We start from the raw sequence: 15,897 nt of genomic DNA on the forward strand, positions 1-15,897 counted from the left end.
TTGCCAGCATTAAATGCAAAGATGCATTTAAACCTCTGAATGTTTTGCATGTAATTTCCATTCAAAACACCCCCACCCACTTCCCATCTGCATTTAATTTGGTCAAGTCTGAACTCACTGATGTCACACAAGACCACTGGAACTGAGAGAGCGAAATGAATACCGAGGATAAACAGTTTTAATTAATTTAGAAGCAATATAAATTACTGTGCATAGAGCAGAACTTCAATATTATATATTCATATCATATCAGCTTTAGATACATTTAGATTTTATTCAGAACTAAAAGCTAATTAGGTTGATTCTCTATTTCCATAAAAAACCCTGTGTGAAATGCAAATACAAACAGAAAGCAATGATTTGCGCTTCTCATAAACCCATATAGTATTCACAGCAGTACACAGAAAATATATCAAATGTTTAAACAGAGACATTTTACTAGTTCATAAAAAGTATTAGCTCATTCTGAATTTGATGGCAGCAGTACGTCTCAAAAAAGTTGGGACAACAAAAAGCTGGAAAGGTAAGTGGTACTAAAAAGGAAACAGCTGAAGGAACATTTTCAACTAATTTGGTTAATTGGCAGCGGGAGTGTAAGATGGGCAAATGGGTTTCAAATGAGCATCTTAGAGAGAGCCTCTCTGAAGTAAAGATAGCCAGAGCCCATCTATCTGCAAAAACCTGTCTACAAATTGTAAAACAATTTAAGACTAATGTTCCTGCATATAAAACTGTGCAGATATCTCATCATCTACAGTACATAATATCATTAAAAGTTCCAGAGAATCTGGAGAAATCTCTGTGCGCTAGAGATGAAGCAGAACATATTGGATGCCTTTGATCTTCAGGCCTGCAGGTGGCACTGCATGAAAAACAGACATGATTCTGTCATGGAAATCTTTGCCATATGCTCAGGAACATTTCTAGTAATCACTCTGTAAAAACAGCTCACAAATGCAGGCGCTCTGTGTGCAACGAAGAAGCCATATGTAAAGATCCAGAAATGCAGCCAGCTTCTTTGGACAAAAGTTCAATTAAAATGGACTGAGGCAAAGTTGAAAACTGTTCTGCGGTCAGACTAATGGAAATTTTAAATCTTCTTGGAAAATGTGGACACTGCATTCTCTGGACTAAAGAAGACAGAGACCATCCAGATCAATTAGAGAACATTAGAGCCTCTGGATTTGGCAGCCTGCACAGCACGATCAAGACCTTCAACGGCGAGAGGAATGTACAGGATTTGGAGCATCATATATTCCCATCCAGAGGACATCTTTTTCAGAGAAGGCCTTGCAAACTTTGGTAAGACAATGATAAACTGCATATTACATCTATTACAGTAACATGACTTCCTAGCCAGAGTCTGGCTGCTGAACCAACTGAAACATTTGATGAATCATGAAATAAAAAATACAGCAAAGCAGACTTCCTGCATCAGACTGGTGTTTAAAGAAGAGATAAACATGACCCCATTCCAACTCGTGAGACTTATTGCAATCAAACTCATAGCAAAACATAAAATAAAATTAGCTAAAATAAGCCAATTTCAATGGAAACTAAGGAAAAGATTTCCTGTTCCAATGCATAACTTGGACCAAACTCTCCACAATGTCAAACTCATGACGGTAGAGCTTCTGGACACGTGAGTCACATGCAAGCCTTTTTTTCTATCTGATTCCACAGCAGTCTTCAGTCTCGGATAATAATACAGTTGAAGGTAAATATGCAGTCAGGTATAATTGATCAGGAATCAATAAAGAATACGACTTACAATATATGAAGATAATAGAGGTACTATCAGCAGTAGCTTATCTATCTTAACCGCAATCTCAGTAAGTCAGTTTCACTCCCAAGTGCATCATCCAGCACACATGCTCACAACACACACAAAAATTGAGAGAAATTAACACTTCCTAGACTATTTAATCAAAGCATGTTATTATTCCTTAGTTGCTGACAATATACAGAGTACCAATGGGATGCAAAACAAATGGCACTTGTCTGTCTTTGACTATAACAACACACGACATGCCTAACTAGGACATGTACTGACTATGCCAAAAGCCTGTAAACGAGAGTGAGGACTGAGGGGAAAAACAGCTCCGGGTTCAAAGGTTTAGCAATCACTGAATAACTGCAGGGACCAGAAATGGACTCAAAAATATACCCCTTCTGATGTCCGTGTAGTCTCCTCATATGCTATTTAAAAATATCTCATGTTGTTTTGTTTGTTATATATTCATTCAAATGTGTTTTTAAGGCATGTTGTTGAAGACTTTTATTGCATCTTAAATCTGTACCTCCCCCAATATCAGCAGTAGTTTCAAAGTCACTATTGGGCTCTAAAATCAATCAAGCATACAGTTTAAAGCCCCTGTATTTTATGAAACTACCCCCCCCCCCCCCACACACACACACACACACACACACACAAAAGACAATATCACACTGCTGAAAAATATCAACAACAGTCTTTATGATTGTGCTGAGAGCAAAAGTTCCCCTAACAGAGTAAATCACAGGCTGCCAAAAACAACCAATGCCAAGACTACTAAAGGCCAGTAAGACGCTGTCATTTATTAATTAACATGACCTTTATTTTACTAAGACCTCGATGCCCACATTGTTCTTGACTTACTCCGGGCCGAGACACTGCAGCCCCGAATGGCTGTTTGTACAACCCTCAAGGCTACTTCATAGAGATTTTTACTGCATACAATATGACATGCTTGACAGAAGCTATTTAGTAACTACTACCAGTCACAGAAGGAAAAAACAATAATAACCCAGAGCTCATTCAGCTGCTGTTATACCATGAGTCTGTCAAGGGTCGAGACTCAAGATTGAACATTGAAAATTTGTGAAATCATGCTGATCTCAACAAGTCTTCCCAAAAATCTCTATTTCGCCACAATGGGAACCAGCGACTCTTCAGCCATAAAATGAACACTATGTGGCAGAAACCAGAAGTACTAGAATACGCAGAGACAGCACTATAAGTCCTCATAGTAATGGGCACATGATCTCTCCACAAATTAGGGTCCACTACTTAAGTCAGTGATGTCTGGCAGCACACAATGGCAAGCTATTTACAAAGTTATTAACATCGCCAATCCCCTGCTGTCATCTTCTGCTGAAATGGTTATCTAGGCAGGGTATGATGAAAGCTAAAAGCCATTTCATATGCCTTCGCAGACTATGGAGGTAGATCAATGTGCCTCTTCTCACTGAGAAAATAATAAGGCGATGCATTACACACAATCACACACGACTTCATACTCAGTACAAAGGCACGCACACAGCGAAAGCGACGAAGTCTGAAATGGCAGAAAATGTGATGTTTGAAGTAGACATTTATTGGTGTATCCCAGCTGCAAGTGTATCCCCCTGTGTGTGCCTCCAATGTTAAATACAATGATCCAAAATAACGTCACTGCAAATGCAAATGAGAGCGACTTTTTTTCTCCCCCTCTTCCTTTTATTTGAAAAGCGTCAATGAGATGCGGGGAAACGAGCAAATATCCACTACCACTAACTTTAAAGTGGCGGAAGACGCGGAAAAAAAATCATGAATAAAGATTTTTGAGTGAAAATGTTTGAGGCAAACTCGACGGAGCTCAGTCCACCTTGCACGGACTTGCGCAACAAAGTTTCCCGTTAGGAGTTAAGGGAGAATTGAATTCGGGAACAACGATGCCTGCCTCCTCCCAAAACTCTGATTTAAAGAAAACAAACAAACATATTATAAACAGCTCAACGCAACTGTGTCAACTTCGTCTTGGTGGCAAACAGCATATCGCACAGGCGCAAGAGTGCAAACGATACACAAAACATTCCCAGCACAGGCGAGAAACTCGATGGTGAACTCCAAACAGCAGGCTCGGTGCTCGGGAAACGGAACTCAGAGCGGCCGTACTTACACTGGAACCACAAAGTAGTGCGAGCAGTCCCGGAGAAAACAAGTCCACGATCCTCGGCGCTGCGCGGTCCGAGCTCCACATCCAGCAGGCTCATTCCCTCCTCTCCTCTCCTCTCCTCTCCTCCTCCTCCTCAGCTCGCCTCTACAGCTGCTGGATAAGTTTGCTGACGTCAACAAGCACTCAGTCTCAGCCGCCAAAGCTCTTTGGTGGAATAATACATGGAAAAGGAGGGGAAAGACGCGACCGGAAAGACCCGGGGAGGCAGCCATGTACGTTAGAGGTTGCTCATGCAAGACAAAAAATATACAAACAAGCCAGAAAATTTCACCACTTGTTATTATTATAAATATATATATAGTGTAATGAAGTGGAGTTTAATAAATGCTCAAAGCGTTAGTACTGCTAAATAAATACATCACTTTACCACTACTAATGTGCTCCAGTTAAGTGGCTTTACTTTTGGTGAGCAATTTGACTTTACTCACCAAAGTAAAGTCAAAATAAATAATTTAACCTATCAGCATTTACTTATCTCTAGTTGCTAGTTTTGACCATATAGAATACAAGTTGGATGTGTATGTGCAGCCTCTGGGTCTGAAATGTGCAACCAATAGGAAAGCGTCTTAACCCTGCATTCTTTTTGATAGACACCAGGGGGCGATAGCTATGGTTGCTAATAGTGTGGGAAGATGGCACTCATACTAGACCTTAGAAACACTTTCCTGGTGAGTTTATGGGATCTGTTTGACATTTCTGAAAATGTTGTTTTTATCCCTTAGTTTCATAAAAGGATAGACTCATGGGTCATTGGCTCAGGTGACAGCTCGGGTTTGGAGACTAAGGTTGAGATGGTTTGGCATGTCTATCTTGGAGAGAGTTTAATATTGAGCTGTCACGCAGGAAGAAAAGAGGAAGACCTCAGAGGGGGTTCCAGGATCTAGTGAAGGAGGACAGGTTGGTGTGACAGAGGATGATGCTAGAAAAAAGGTGAGAAGATTCACTGTGATGTCACTGTCTGAAATCAAATGTTTCTGACTTGCTATTAGACCAAAATTTCTGCCTCCTAGTATACAGCGAATTTTCACGTTTAGCTTTGCTGTTTGCACTCATGGCTGGCTGCTCATAACTTCATGCTGTCAAGAAATTGGCTAGCTAGTTTGACCAAAAATCAAATGAGCAAGTCAGTTTTTTAAGGAGCTTGCTATTACAAGAACACATTTAGCTAACTTCTTTTTATTGTTTTTATGCTAATCTCTGCTGTATTGCTATTTTAAAGCTAAACCATTGCTAGCTAACTAATGACAAATTTAAACCGCATTTTTTTTCTGTGGCAAATCTGGAATCTTTGTGCCAAGAATAAAGATGATGATGTATCAGCATAAGATTAGTAAATATATTACATAATAATTTACCTCTCAATTAAAAGTAAATTACTTGTTCATTAGCAAACTACAGATTGAAAATATGTTTAGTAAAATATATACCAATATTCTTAAGGTTCATGATCAGTAATCACCATGTGATAATATATACTTAATTTATCCCAAAAGTTGTACAACCTCTAAAATAATTAGATAATCATTATCATTAAAATGATAATGTTCAACAGATACAGTGGAGAAGCCTGCTGCTCTTCTTTTCATCTTTTAAGTATGATGTGAAAATGTGATCATCATTATGAGCAGGGTGCATTTTTGCATTTTGACTCATTTGACATGAAGTATTATATGTTTTGCACTAAATTAAATTACTTCTATTCAAAAAATGTAAATGCCCCAAAAATGTTTTTTGTTTATAAAGCTAATTTCAGTATAGTTAATAAGCAACCAAAATTTTAAAAATCTGAAAATGTTATGTGTGTCATATTGTAGTACTATGAGAAACATTAACAGGAATTTAGAACGTCTCTATTGTATAATTGATTTTTTTCCTTCAGCAGAGAGATTTAAAAAGACAGCTATACACAGCTTACAAATCCAAGGTCCGGCCTTGATGATAAATTTTAAAGGGGCAAAGTCTTTGCTGTGTCTCTGTGTCATTATTTCTAGTTGCTACTACACAGTCCTATTTTCAATTATACTTCAAATGTGCTTTCCAGGTAATCTACTTATCGAGGAGACGATAAAGTTGGAGAAAGGTTACAATGAACAGAGTTTTCCTTTTTTATGTCAAGGGTAAGCAAGCCCAAAATGTGAGGGATCCATAAATGGGCTCGCTAGATTCGAAACAGACCTTTTCATGATGGTAGAAAAGTAGTTGCAACAATACAAAGCCCATTACACAAATCAAGAAAGACACTCCAACAAAATGGCAGGAAGACACAAGGGGGACTGAGACACACTCAGACAAAGGACAAAGAAAAACTGGAGCTACATAAACCGGCACACACAGGTAACCAAGGGAAGTCGACACATCAGAGTAATAACAGCTAAAACTAATAAGACAAAAGACAAAGTCAAACTGGACAAAGTCAAACCAACAGCGAAGTATGAAAACAATTTAACTCTACTGACAACAAGTGGAATGAGAACTAGCCCCGTCTCTGACTGGGACCTGTAAGTGAGAAGTTATAAGCTGTTTCTGTTCAACAAACTCATTTGTCATCAAGTGTCAAGAAATAAATACTGCAAGGAAGAAGAAATGAGTCATTTCCTGGATGTTGTGCTGATTAAGTCATTATTTTGTGGTCTTCCTGATCCAAATTAAAGCCCCGCCTTTTTACCAGAGGTGCGGCCCAACTTAGAAGAACTTAGTGCATCTTGATCCAGATCTGTATCTAGAAATGTTGTACTTTACAAGTGCAAACTTTGATGTTTTGCATCGTGTTTTCACAAATACACATCAAACTGAAATAAGAGAAACCTGTCTCAATGAAATACTGCTGATCCATAGACTGAGTTCATGCAGATGTACTGAGATGTTTCACATTGGCAGAGGTATGAAGTCTTGGGCTGCCCTTGATTTATGTAATCCATTCATCCATCCATCTATCAGTCATCCTGGCTATTTTCAACCAGGATTAGCTGACGGTGAGTAACAGGAGGGATCTTAGACAGGTCACCAGTTCATTAATCTATACGGTGGCTACACAGAAAGAACTTTTTGGGTTTGAAACTGCTTCTAGGCTTGAGTCTTGCTGTGAGATGTTACTGTGTTCTTCATGCACCTGTTTAGGTTCTTTGTGGGTACTCCAGCTCCCATTTACTGCCCAAAGGCATGTGCATAAGAGTAACTACATTAGAAAAAGGTGTAGGTGTTAAAGTCAGCGGTTGTAGAAAAATAAATGAAATTCTAGAGGTGTGAAGAAAATTTTACTTTAATTCGTGTGTCAGAAGATACTGTTGCAGAATCTTTATATGATAAATAGAGCTGAGATGAGAAAAAGCCGAGCAAAGTTTGCAGAAATGTTGCCAGATGTAGTTTTACCTGCATACATACATATTGTAAATAAATAATAGGTTCATTAATTAAGCTCAAACAAACAGATCGTTTAATTGCTTGATATGTTTTCTAAATAAGAAGTCAGTAATAGCTGACAGCTGCTGACTTCCTTTAAATATCAGTGAGACTTCACAGTACTTATAAATCCATTTGTGAAGGACTAAAAAAAATCTTTTCAGAACAAAATCCAAACAGGTCACTGAATATCCATGCTGACAGGGAGATGAGCTTTGCACAGTCAGATGTGTGCTCTTGTTTAATGCATTTACAATGACATTAAGTTTATTTCACGGCAGCCCAAGTCTGGCTTAGATATTTCACAGAGGATTAAAGAGTCTGCTCTCAAGAGAACTGGCAGACTGTCAGCTTCAAACGACTTTGCCTCATCTACAGTTTGCTAAAAATGTATCAATATCACTGGAGAATCACCGCAGCTACTATCAGAGTATTTATAGTCTGTCCCTCTCTGAGCAACTTTACACACTGTTTTGATGACATTGCAAATGTAGTGTGTGCCTCCAGATTTCTTTGGACAAACACTGCTTCCCTCAGTGATGGATTAAGGTGTCCAAGATGATAAATAATATGAATATCTGATTTTTACGCTGGAGAACCTTCTTTTGTTTTCTCATCTCATATAATTTCCCATGTTAAATATTGCCTCTCTTCAGTCTGGCTTCAATCCACAGTAATAACACAAATATGTCCCTTAGCAATAACCCTCAGTGCAAATAATGTTTAAATGTCCTAAATTTCAAGCAGTGGCAACATTTTTCCAATGAGATGAACAGAAAGATAAGAGACAATCCTGGTGAAATTCCACTTTTTTCTTGTCGTCAGTGATAATGAATGAAAACATTAAAACAATAAAAACAATAAAATGTTTCTGGATGAGGCTGGAAACTCCCAGACATACGTAAACACATTTAGGTAGTTATTTTGGAGCATTTATCAAAACTAAAAGATTTTTTTTTTTTTTACTTCGACCTTAAGCAAGGGTTTAAAAAAGTTTCCTCCCCTGGAAGTTTTACTTTTATCACCATCTTTAAAGTTGTGGCATTCCCCCATAAATTTTCATTCAGGCTTCTTTGAGTGTCCATGATCACCATAATTCTCCCATAATGTGTCTGCCTAAACCAATTTAAAAACAGATCTGGTGAAGAATTATTTTATGGAGCTAAAGCCTGATTTAGAGCCCTCATAGAGCTCCATTCTCACCGAAAAACGATTAAAAACACATCAGTGGGTTCCACTGTGGCACAATTTGTCATGTTCCTTCATTATGATGAACATGGGCACTGTGGTTTGTTTTGAGTCAGTCCTACATATGTCCTGATGCTTTAAATGCTCAACAGACTATCTAATGTGTGCTAATCCATCACTGGAAATAAGCCCCAGCTGATTCACTATTTACTTCTGTTTGAGTAATGTTTGCTGGAAAACTACTGTGCTTAGCTGCTCTGCGAAATTAAAAAACAACAACTATTTGTAATCTTTTTTTTCCTTCTTTTTTTGATTAGTGGAGGTAGAAGCTTTTTTAATACTGCAAACCATAATTTTGTCTCTCTGATCTTTAAAAAAAAAAAAAAAACCCTGTTAAAATATTTCCACAGACAAAGTTTTTATCACAAGTTCATTGAACTTTTTCAATATTTAATTAGGAACACCATATTTCCCATATTTCTAAACAAGTGCTTTGAGAATCTATTAACATAGCCATTAAAAAAGCACTTATAATCAGAATCAGAATACTTTATTGATCCCTGGGGGAAATTATTTTTTGTTACAGTGCTCCATTTTAAACCAACATTAAGACAAGACAGACAATACACTAACTAAGAATAGTACAATATATACATATATACACATACATACATAAGTCACTCATAAATAAATAGTTGGAAAAGAAACATGTGTAGTTGTAGCAGCAAACAGTGTGTTAAGTGGATGCGTTGTACAGGGAGATGGCCACAGGCAGGAAAGATTTCCTGTGTCGTTCAGTGGTGCTTTTCGGTAATCTCAGTCTCTCACTGAACGAGCTCCTGTGACTGACCAGCATGTCATGGAGTGGGTGGGAGGTGTTATCCAACATTGTCTTTATCTTGGACAGCATCCGCCTCTCCGACACCACCTTGAGGGAGTCCAGCTCCATCCCCACAACATTGCTGGCCTTACGGATTAGTTTATTAAGTCTGTTGGCATCTGCGACCCTCAGCCTGCTCCCCCAGCATGCAACAGCATAGAGGATCGCACTGGCCACAACAGACTCATAGAAAATCCTCAGCATTTTCTGGCAGATGTTGAAGGACCTCAGTCGCCTCAAAAAATAGAGACGACTCTGGCCCTTCCTGTAAAGTGCTGTGGTGTTTTTAGCCCAGTCCAGTTTATTGTCAATGTGTACTCCAAGGTATTTATAGTCCTCCACAATGTCAACACTGACCCCCTGGATTGAAACAGGGGTCAAGTGTTTCCTGGTCTTCCTGAAGTCCACGATCAGTTCCTTGGTTTTTGCCATGTTGAGCTGCAGATGATTCTGCTCACACCACGTGACAAAGGAGTCGACCACAGCCCGGTACTCTGTCTCATCATCCCTGCTGATGCATCCAACCACCGCAGAGTCATAATGCTACACTCACTACAATAAGCAGGGCCTGCATTGCTAATGGATATTGTTGGAAAGAAAAAACAAAATATCTTCTATCCTAGCAATTCACATTCAGCATGAGGATTCTGCAAATTTTATTGTGTAATGTTATGAATAAAAATGGCATTTAAGGAGCATTTTTGTTTGTTTGCTTGTTAAGTTACTTACAGAAACGTATAAATCATTCAAGCTTAAAGAGACTTTTAGTAGACTTTTGTGTCTACACATAACAAACACTTTTGCACACGACCAATTTTAAAATGTGTCTTTGGCACTACAGCATCCCATCTCAAAAATACACCATTTGTTCCCATTTCTTTAGTTGAAGCTACAATAAAATACCAACGATAACACAGTTTGACAGGCATGAAAAAGTATTTTTGCACCAACAAGGTGATTCAGAGCTTTTAGCTGGAAACTTGGCGTATCTCGGCACGGCGTGCAGTGTGTCCTTAAACAATTGGGGACCAGTGAAGGACAAAAGAAGTGGCAGGCCTAAAAACTATGAAAGAAAAAACAACAATTTGAACGTCATGTCCTTAAGAAATAGAAAAAAACTCTAGCCAAAGCCTGACAAAGGACTAAAGAGAAGCATCTGGCCCTTGAAATGATCTATCCTCTGTTCAACAAAGCCTCATCAGAAGTGGTCTCAGTGGAAGCATGGCAGACAAGAAGCCATTCTCAAGTAAGGGAAACAGGGAAAAGAGGCTTAGGTATGTAAATATACAAGAACTGTACTGAAAATCGGAGCTAACAGGACTTAAAGAATGATCCAAAATAGACTTTTGGTTCAGACTGCCATCAATATGTAGTTAAGCCAAGAGTTTTGGAGATAATGTTCAAAATTGACTGAATTATGAATGCATTAAAGTGACACCAGGTTTTATATAACATGCAATACCATCTGAAAAACACCTGATTAGCAATGACTTCATTTTTGTGGATTGAAGCAGTGTGGGATCATCTTAGAAAAGCAGCCAACATCCAAAAAAGAGCCTGGTTTTGCCATGTAATGCTTTTCCATTTTTGTTTGCTTGTGTTTTAATAAATCCCTCCACCTACACCCCATTTTCTCTGCAAATGATTAAGAAACGTGGCGTGGATCAAGACTTTTGCACAAGACCCCTGCAGAGTCCTGTGTGATGATCTGCTATCAAAGTCTTATTTAATATTTACTTTTAGTTACCGTATAAATAAAGCATGCTAATTTATATACTAATAATTTCTGTAGGGCTGCGTTGGATAACAAGCCTTAGTGCTTCCTGGTGCCTTTGATCAAGTGACTGAATTTTATACAGATTCAAAGTTCTGTCCTCATTTCCATACGGAGAGCAATGTAGAAAAAGATTGGATTTTTCTTCTGAGATATAACAAACTTGTTGTTTTTTAACTCATCTGTGTTTTTGGTCACATTTGGCCAAAACATCACGCTTGAGCGTAATCGAGAAGAAAAATAAAAAAAACCTTGAGCTGGGCAAATACCCCCCAAATTTATACAAGGCCACATTAACTATGTAAACTTTGTACCCAGGTTATTTGTCCGTGTTAAAGTCTCCAGCACTCATGGCCAATGTAATTTACTGCTGAAAATGTACTGATATAGAAAAACCCATGTTGCTGATTTGGAGAGCAAAGGTATAAACAGCATCATCCACTTTCTCTCAATTTACTGCTCTTTTTGTCAGCTCGCCTCCCTGTTTCAAAGCGCACAGAACAAAAAAATATGCCTTTTCAAAAGAGCTCCCTGCATTAGAAATGCTGTCTCCTTTGTATAATGCCTAAGCCTGCTGATTTGAACTCCAAGCTCAACCCTTCCCATTGATTGTTTCTGAATTGTTTTAGCGTATTGTCAGAACCGGAGCTATTTTCAGGCAACTATTAGAAATGTAAACCACCTCTACCCTGTGGATTCATATATAGAAACCTTTCCATTTTTTTTAATTTTTTTGTCTTTTGCAGTGATTTATGCAACAGCAGCTTGCTTTCGGTTGCCTTCATTTGATATTGCTATTTCCAGTAACCTCCTCACTCCATCAAAAAGGGAGTCTTACCAAACAAAAAAAATATTCCTCGTCAACAAGCCAGAGCTATCCATTACCACCTGGTAAGATGAGGCTTTGCATTAACAGCAGAGCTAAAGACAGATCTTCATATCCATCATCGTTACAGCTCATCAGCACAGCCGTCAGAGAAGATCACCATTGAAATGATTAATGAAAAAAGGCCCATAAGCAGAGAAGTGCCACGTGTTTCTTTCAATGCTCTTTAAGCAGAGATAATAAGAAAAGGATAGTCTGCTTTGGGAATTAAACTGTGAAAATGAGACCCGTAATTGGCAATATCCCCAACATCAGCTACTGCGAGTTTTCCTTTTATGGCTTCTATCTGGGATGTTGGTTCTATTTCTGACTTGCAGTGTTGCACTACTTCAGAGACAATTTCAAAGTATTTTTTGAGTCCTCCACAGTTTTTCTCTTAGTTCTGCGAGTAATAGTAATAGTGCACAGGTGAATGTGTGCCATTTAAAGATGTTAAAATACAGATCAACCAACTTCGAAATCAGTTGCTCTGTGATCTGCTGCAGCAATAATGGGATTCGATATCCATTCAGCTGCAAGGCAAGTTTTTTTTCTTTCCCCCAGAGGCAGAGCGTTTGCCCTGTACATCCGATCTCAGAAGAAGATGAGAATATTGATGTCACATAAAGCACCCATTAGGGAACTGTGCTTTGGCAGTCTTTACCCGCTTTGTGTGATATTATTGTCTAAAAATTTCACCATGATTGCATGCTTTGTTATGCCTTGCTCACATCAGCTGCTCCCTCCCCTCTTTCCCCTCGTTAGGTATTTCAGATCCAGACAGAGGAGCGATAGAAAAAATGAGCTGTGTTCTGAGGAGCCATTTTCAAATAAATATACTCTAAGTGTAAGTGGAAATAGATTATTAGCTGTTTTTCACCAGTTATTTTTCATCTCATTTTGCTGTCCGGAGCAGGCTGCAGGTTGGGCTAAACAAGGAAGGATCAATAATCCTGGTAGTATTATTTTCTTTGTAGAAAATGAGACAAAGGTACAGCTGCATACCAAGCCTCGTGGCAAACTCCTAATAGCTTTGCAAGGTGGAGAAATGGCCACTCGTGAATCACTGAAAAATGGAGGGTTAGGGCACAGCGACAGCAGCAGAAATACAATGCCAAGCAGATGTGATGGAGGGATAAACAACACCATAAACCTCTATCCAGCCCGCAGACATCTTAAATTTGTGTCACAATCAGTCTTACTCCATAAGCTTGCATCTTAGTGATGCAACTCTGTCACATGGTGGAGTCATTGTCATTATCAGCTGCTTTCAGTTCTGTTTTTCTTTTACCGTTTAACTGAATTTTTTAAGTAGAGCATTAAGAGCAAGAATAAGATGAGGAAGTGACCACACATTTAATGCTACTGTGTTTTCTAAATCTCCTACAAAATGTGACATTGCTATAATCAAAGTTTTATAATTTATGTTTAGGCTGAAGAATGACTTGATTATAAGTTGATGCTTTGGAATAAAACAAGTTGAGCGTTATGTTCATGCTGATGAACCACTAAAGATGACCTTTGTAGCTCTTTGTAGCTCTCACTATCCTCCCTTCTTTGAAACTAACTTACTTTTCCTTACTTTAGTCGGCTTTGTAAAGCGGATTATGAAATCTTTTTCAATTGGAGCATACTCCTTTTATCCCCATGGTTCTAACAAAAGATCATCTGCTTGCTACTTCTCTTTCATTATTGACGGCCGGCATTCATTGATTTGTAGATTTCGCAAAACAGGCTGAACACCATCCTCAGCCATCCTAAGCCTTAGGTATATTTTTTATTCTCTCAAGTTCTAAAGTTCAAGTGCAAAGTTGTTGTATTTTTAACAGTTGCTCCAAGTCACCAAATTTCATTGACAGTCGATGAATTGCTTTGGAAAATGTGAACATTTCAAAGGAGGACGGCATGAATTTTGAACCTTCAATTAGCTTTAGTCGTCTTACTGACAAAAACATAATTTATGCTATTGAGTTTAATAACAGAAAAGTTCCTTCCTATTTGCTATTTACAAAAGTTTTTTTTTCAAAAGTAAATAATGGAACATTTTCTGTGAATTCACAGATAATTTCTGTCACAGGACAACGTCTTTCATTTCTTTATTTCCTTTACAGCGTGAGCCCAGTGAGCCTTGCTGACAGCTTTCCTTCATTTACTACAGCAGCAGCATTTTTCTGCTGAAAAACTGAGAAGTACTGTTGAAAGTGCACTTTTTTTTTCTCCTTAAGATATCTCAGACATTAACTGTGAAATTTACTCTTTTTACACTGAAACCAACAATTTGGAGATCTTGTTTTTTGGGAGTCTTTTTTTCAGCCAATAACTGTATTGGTCCGTTCCACTTAAAAGATGAAGTTAAGCTGTGTGTGTCCTGTTTTATAAAATGATTTGAGGATTTCCTTACCTGGATGACTGAGCATGCATCATGTTGGACCTGTTGAAATACACTATATGTCATTTCGGGGCATTCACTGAAACCATTTATGAAGCATCTTGTGCTGTAGCAGCCATTAACAACAAGGAATGAAAAGCTCCAGCTTATTTTGTTATTGTCAAGAAAATTGTCAGACTATTTGTCTTTCCTTCTTCCAGGTAGTTTTTCTAATTGCGCAAAATATAAAGAGTTGTGTATACACTGCATGCGGGCGTTAAGATGAGTTTTCAAGTGGCCATGAATCGTAATAATGGATGAAGTAACTATTTGGTTTCCACCAGTTATTTTCCATCTCAGATCATCTTCACTGAGGTGTGATAAGAGGAACCTCTGAAGTAAAACAGGCTGTTTTCCATTGCGTTACATTTACAATAAATAAACTGCGTTACAATAAAGCTTTGAGGTCTGTCTTTGTAACTCAGTGTCATTTCAGTTTCAGGAGGAACTGTTGTGAGTACGGCGAATTGCGGAATATGCATTATAGTGTGCATGACACATACAGTCAATGCTCTAAAGTGTTCCTACAATAAATTAAGTTAAGTTTATAAAGTTTTTGGATATCAAATTTTCCACAGCAAATCCAAGCTGAGGCAATTTTATGCTCTCCCAGGATCCTCTTGGAAGGTGCTGGTGATAAACTGTTTTCAATTATTTAGGTAAATGATTTTTTTCTTGGGTTTGTACTTTGACACATGACCACAGATGCTATTATCCAGTTCACCTGAGCTGTCAGAGTGGTACAGAATCATATATTTCTTAGTTCAGATCTGGGCAAAGGTTCCCCGCATCATTCAGTATACAAGAAGCTGAAAAACAGCCAGTTCTCCCAACTGACGTGTCTCACATAAATTGTAATTACGTTCCCCTCTTTGTGTTTTATGAAACAATAGAAATTTACAGTCATCTCAAAAACTCTAAAAAAAAAAAGTGAAAAAAAGAAAACTAGAGAAATGACATTTGGAGCCGAACTAAAAAGCTTTGACGATGAAAGCCTTGTAGCCTCAAGCTACTCAGACCCAAAGGGCAGATACAAGTAAATCAAATTCCTATTACTGGGTTGAAGAGTCCATGTGCTGCAGATGTTATTACCTTCATTATTGTACTCCTTAGTGGAACACAAAAGAGAAAATGCTGGAGCCTTGTGGGCCTTATTTTTAGTCAGACGTATAGACCTGGAACAATATAGATGAGCTGGGGTAAACCTGCTTGAATGGAGCAGGAAAAAATGGCTGTTCTGCAACCAAAATAGACAAAAGCGAATGACTCAGAAATCATAAGCAGATGTCCCACCTCCACTGTTCTAATTATACCTCACCTTTTTAGTGCATGTTTTAATGGATATCAAAGAGGCATACAGGTGCTACCTCCTCATTCTTTTCCTCT

At 38.3% G+C, this 15,897-nt stretch overlaps 1 protein-coding gene across 3 annotated transcripts in view; it reads right to left on the reverse strand.

The window, feature by feature from the left end:
- Nucleotides 1-4,022, reverse strand: part of gulp1a (GULP PTB domain containing engulfment adaptor 1a) — a 97,703-nt gene extending 93,681 nt beyond the window's left edge. For 2 of the 3 annotated variants that reach the window (XM_085374411.1, XM_085374413.1), the window contains exon 1: nucleotides 3,921-4,022. In XM_085374411.1, the coding sequence (XP_085230537.1) occupies nucleotides 3,921-4,014 (94 nt within the window). In that variant the 5' untranslated portion in view covers nucleotides 4,015-4,022. The remainder of the gene's footprint in view (nucleotides 1-3,920) is intronic. The other variant, XM_085374412.1, reaches the window with a different exon arrangement.
- Between the last annotated feature and the right edge of the window lie 11,875 nt (nucleotides 4,023-15,897).

Source organism: Diplotaxodon limnothrissa, linkage group LG16, assembly GCF_057381915.1.
Source record: "Diplotaxodon limnothrissa isolate DT_005_m linkage group LG16, D_limnothrissa_male_GT1.1, whole genome shotgun sequence".
Classification (NCBI taxonomy): domain Eukaryota; kingdom Metazoa; phylum Chordata; class Actinopteri; order Cichliformes; family Cichlidae; genus Diplotaxodon; species Diplotaxodon limnothrissa.